This window comes from Lygodium microphyllum, chromosome 18, assembly GCF_053477565.2.
Source record: "Lygodium microphyllum isolate KBCC chromosome 18, Lygodium_microphyllum_v1.1.10, whole genome shotgun sequence".
NCBI classification, from domain to species: Eukaryota; Viridiplantae; Streptophyta; class Polypodiopsida; order Schizaeales; family Lygodiaceae; genus Lygodium; species Lygodium microphyllum.
Window position 1 is genome coordinate 79,860,415 of NC_141152.1, and position 4,413 is coordinate 79,864,827.

General features: G+C 40.9%; 1 protein-coding gene across 1 annotated transcript; it reads left to right on the top strand.

Annotated features, from left to right (window-relative positions):
• Positions 1 to 422: 422 nt before the first annotated feature.
• On the top strand, positions 423 to 3,701 carry LOC148021064 (B2 protein-like). Its single transcript, XM_087698918.1, has 6 exons — positions 423 to 658; positions 1,629 to 2,091; positions 2,516 to 2,616; positions 2,719 to 2,802; positions 2,901 to 3,011; positions 3,106 to 3,701. Exons 2-6 carry the CDS (start codon positions 1,635 to 1,637, stop codon positions 3,148 to 3,150), a joined length of 798 nt encoding a protein of 265 aa, XP_087555044.1. The 5' UTR covers positions 423 to 658; positions 1,629 to 1,634; the 3' UTR covers positions 3,151 to 3,701.
• Positions 3,702 to 4,413: the final 712 nt, after the last annotated feature.

A 4,413-nucleotide genomic window follows, 5' to 3' on the forward strand; every position in this document is an offset into this window, starting at 1 on the left:
AGCTCCAATGTGCACGATTCCTTTGTATTGTATGTATGTGTGTGTGTGTGTGCGTGTGTGCGTGCGCGCTTATAGTCTAAGCCACACTACATGTCCATACTGTCCGGTTGCACTTCTCTCAATGTGTCCAACCTGCCTCCATCCAACCTGCTTCAATTGTACATGATTCCCTTTCACTTTCTCTCAAAAGAAAAGCAAACCTGTATTGTGTTCCTTTTTTTAAAGGCAGGCCATTATGGAAATTTCAACTTGTTGCTCGAGGGACAGGACTTTTCCATGTGATTTACTTTTTATTACTAGTGTCATGCTGAGACATCATCTTCACTTGAGTTATATGTTCATGTCTCATGGGCCATTTGGGGACCCATCTCTCTCTCTCTCTCTCTCTCTCTCTCTCAAATACAAAATCCGCCCTTCTTTGTTATTTCTCTCTCTTTTCGACTGCCCCCTCGCCGCGGGGCTTCTCTTCCCCCCAACTTCAGCAAGTCAGCTTCTCTCTCTCTCTCTCTCGTCACACACAGCCTCCTTCGTCCTTTGCTCCCTTGCGTGTATACTCAGGCTTTCATTTACTGTCACAAAAGAAAATACCGAGGTTGTCCGAGACAGAGGCAAGTCGATCCTGTTCGAGGAGTCCCTCCAATTCGGCCTCATCATTCTGGTCAGTCTCTCTCTCTCTCACACACACACACACACACACACACACACTCTCTCTCTCTCTCTCTCTCTCTCTCTCTCTCTCTCTCTCTCTCTCTCTCTCAGACCAATTCTTATTAATTCGTCAGAAAATGCAATTCTTTATGTAACCAGTGAGAAAACGCAATTCTTCATGTAATTGGGTGAGTTCTCGTATGTTATCAGTGAGAAAATGCGATTCCTGTGTAATCACTGAGAAAATGCGATTCCTGTGTAATCACTGAGAAAATGCAAGCCTCATGTAATCAGGGGTGTTTTCTGTATCTATGAATATGCGCTAACCTGAAATTGCAAAGGCTGCGCAAAACATACGCTTGTCTTGCCTAAGCAGCTCTTCTCTGACAATCAGGGCATGTAAACATCTAGACAAAAATTGTGAGGCCATATGGTGCAGCGTGCCCTAATTGTCGTACAGTGGGCTACATTCACCCGTTTTATATAGTACAGTTGCAAACTTTTTTTCCCCTCTATGGAGAGTTTGGGTTGAAGCAAGCAGCGAATGCAGAGCATTTGGATCTTTAAGGCCTGCCTGTACAGCTGAGTTCATGTGGTTAATGTTGAGAATGGATTGGGAATACTTGGACTGATTTGCAATTTTGGGCTAGCAACTCAGCCTGCTCACATCCTTGCTGTTAGATATACTCACCAAGAGATGAAGTGACATGCCAGTGATATGTTCTTGTAACTTCATTCTTTTTACTTTCTTTGTCATGGCAATTCTTGAGATAGTGTGGGGTCGTAGGAGGAGATGTGCCTAATCATTGTCTCATTTCCCAGAACATTGACTGATCTGTCTCATTGACTGAGGGGTGGTGGTAAATTTACCACATTACTATCTCATTTACAGACACTTTGATACGAAAAATACCCATTTTGTCACTTTTGAACAGCTTTAACTTAGCCTTCTCACATTTCTTATGGTTTGCTTGATCTAGGTTGCAATGGAGAACCTGTATCCCTTCTATTGGCAATTTGGGGACAACTCACAAGGACAAACTGAAGTTCAAGAGGACCATAGCTGGAAACTTGCCGCATCAAAACTGGCAATTGCTGCACAAATGCGATCAAATTTTGATCATTCCAGGTCAGATGTCAGGGTAGTTTCTTATGACAAGAGCATTCGACAGTTCAAAGGGCGGACAAAGCACAGGCTGGATGAGGTGAAAGGGGAAGGATTGAATCAGAAAAATACAGCTGGAGATTCAAAGTTGGGGGAGTTCGGGAAGTTGGGCTCAGGATTCAATAATTCCTCTCATAGTCAACTTGGAAGTAGTGCTGACAAACGATTCAAGTCCCTTCCACCTGCAGAAGCTCTTCCAAGGAATGAAACACTGGGTGGGTACATTTTTGTATGCAACAATGACACCATGGCTGAAGATCTCAAGCGGCAACTATTTGGTACGTTATATTTCTTTAATGTGAGCTTTCACCGTGCAGAAGAAGGTTGAGGATGCTTCCTATTTCTTGGCCATTGACATGCATTGGTTTAGAAAACAGAGGCGTGAGACTTTTCCCACTTCCTGCTCATTGGCAAGCATTGGTTTAGAAAACTGAAGCACGAGACTTTTTCCACTTTCTGTTCCCAGCCCACCCCAACCCACATGTACTTGGAAATGCACGATTATGTCTCTAAACCTGCTGGATGCAGAAAGTTAGCATGGTCCCTCATATGCCATCCTCTTTATAAGTTTGGAACAAAGGCATTTGAAGTCCTCAGTTTCTAGATGTGCCCTACTCTACTTTCATGTATGCTTCTTGTCAAGAGCTTGTTTTGCATTGTTACATTTCTTATTCTTTGTTTTGGTCCGGCTCTGTGTATCAGGTTTGCCTCAAAGATACAGGGATTCTGTCCGTGCTATTCAACCAGGCCTGCCTTTATTTCTCTACAATTATACCACACACCAGCTTCTTGGTGTCTATGAGGTTTGTGTAGAACGGCAATGCCTCATAGCTTTAGGCTTTATGAACTGTTATTTCACATTTTCAAGAGATAGTCTAATTGTCTTGATGGCATTGTTAATTCAGGCTGCAAGTTTTGGAGGGTCTAATATTGACCCCACTGCATGGGAGGACAAGAAAAGTAAGGGAGAATCTAGATTTCCAGCCCAGGTTAGTCTAGGGCTTGAGTCTATTATTATTCTACCTGTGTTAGGGGTCTTGATTCCTGTGCAAGGTTCGTAATGCTCATGATTTGTTCCCCCAAATAGGTTAGAATACGAGTACGAAAGATCTCCAAACCACTAGAAGAGGACTCTTTCAGGCCTGTTCTTCATCATTATGATGGGCCTAAGTTCCGTCTGCAACTTTCTATTCCTGAGGTAGAAATATTTTACATGTCTAGCATGAGTTGGAGAGCTTAGTTTGGTATAATATTTTCTTTGACTGACTTTCTTAAGTGTTTGGGATATGCAGACCTTGGCCTTGCTGGATTTATTTTCGGAAAATGGTCAATGGTGAAACTTTTTGAGGGCTAGCCATGTTAATTACAACAAGATCCAGGAGATGTAAAGCTTTTTGGTGGTTGAATAAATGTGGTATAACTTGTAAGGTTGCAGTTGCTTACACCTCAAACTTGTGCCGACAGGACGAGAACTCTAACAGATACATCTGTGCACACTAAAGGCTCTAATGAGCAGAGCTTCAATGTTGTCTGTGCAAGCCTGCCGCATTTGTCTCTCTATAGATTGAAATAATGGGTTTGCTCAGAAAAAGAGGCAAATTATTACCTTGTAACATGGGTTTGCTTTGATTGAAGAGGGATGATTTTTGCATGTTATGGAAAGGACAAAAAGGTCACTTTTCCAGGTGTAAATAGATTTTCTTTTTCTTTGTAAGGGAAAGCTCCTAAAAATGGTGAGAGCATTTTGTAATGTACTCTGAAGGGATTTCAATAAAACAATACTGTCTCCCTAGGTGTGTTCCGATGTGGATTCAAGATCCATCATCAGTTTCTATGGCAATCCTGAATGGTGTTTATGAACCATCTTTTGAGTGATGTTATTTATGTTTTGGCAGCTGTCACATTCCAGGGTATTGGATTCTTACTTAGATGTGGTTTCTTGATGAGGGTATAGAGATTTTTAATGTTGTTTGGAGAGTTCTACTCAAAGGCTTTGTGGTTCATATTTCTTTATGACGTTTTTATTGTTGTAGTCTAACTTTGTGGGTTTGGGATCTCAATGTTCTAAGATGACATAATATGGGATCATCACATCATAATAAGTTTGGGGGTCTCTCAATAATAGTAGGGAAACACTAAAAAGTTAAAACATTCATTGATAAATGATAAGAACACGAACATCAAATTATGTTGTGTTATGATGTGAATGTACATGCCAAGTAGTGTTGTTGCAAAATACATCTTATAGGATTAGGTACATCATAAGGAACAAGAGATCTTTGAATGCCTATGTTGCCAAAGAACAATTGATCACCGAATGTATCAACGATGAAATGAATCTTCTATTAAATTATAAATAGCTTTTCATGCAATGTTAGAAATGTTGACATTGTTGGTCTTCATCTTCATTACGTGGACACTAGATTGATGTCATTTTGGCTTGAGTCACTTTGAGATTTACGGATTTTGAGGCATGGATGTGTGACAAGTTAAAATGGATATGGGAAGGCACAAAAGACAAAATAGTTATTACCTTGTCAATACAATTAATTGCGCAAAGTGAACTAGCTAGGTAGGAAAAAATAGTAGATCTTAGGCAC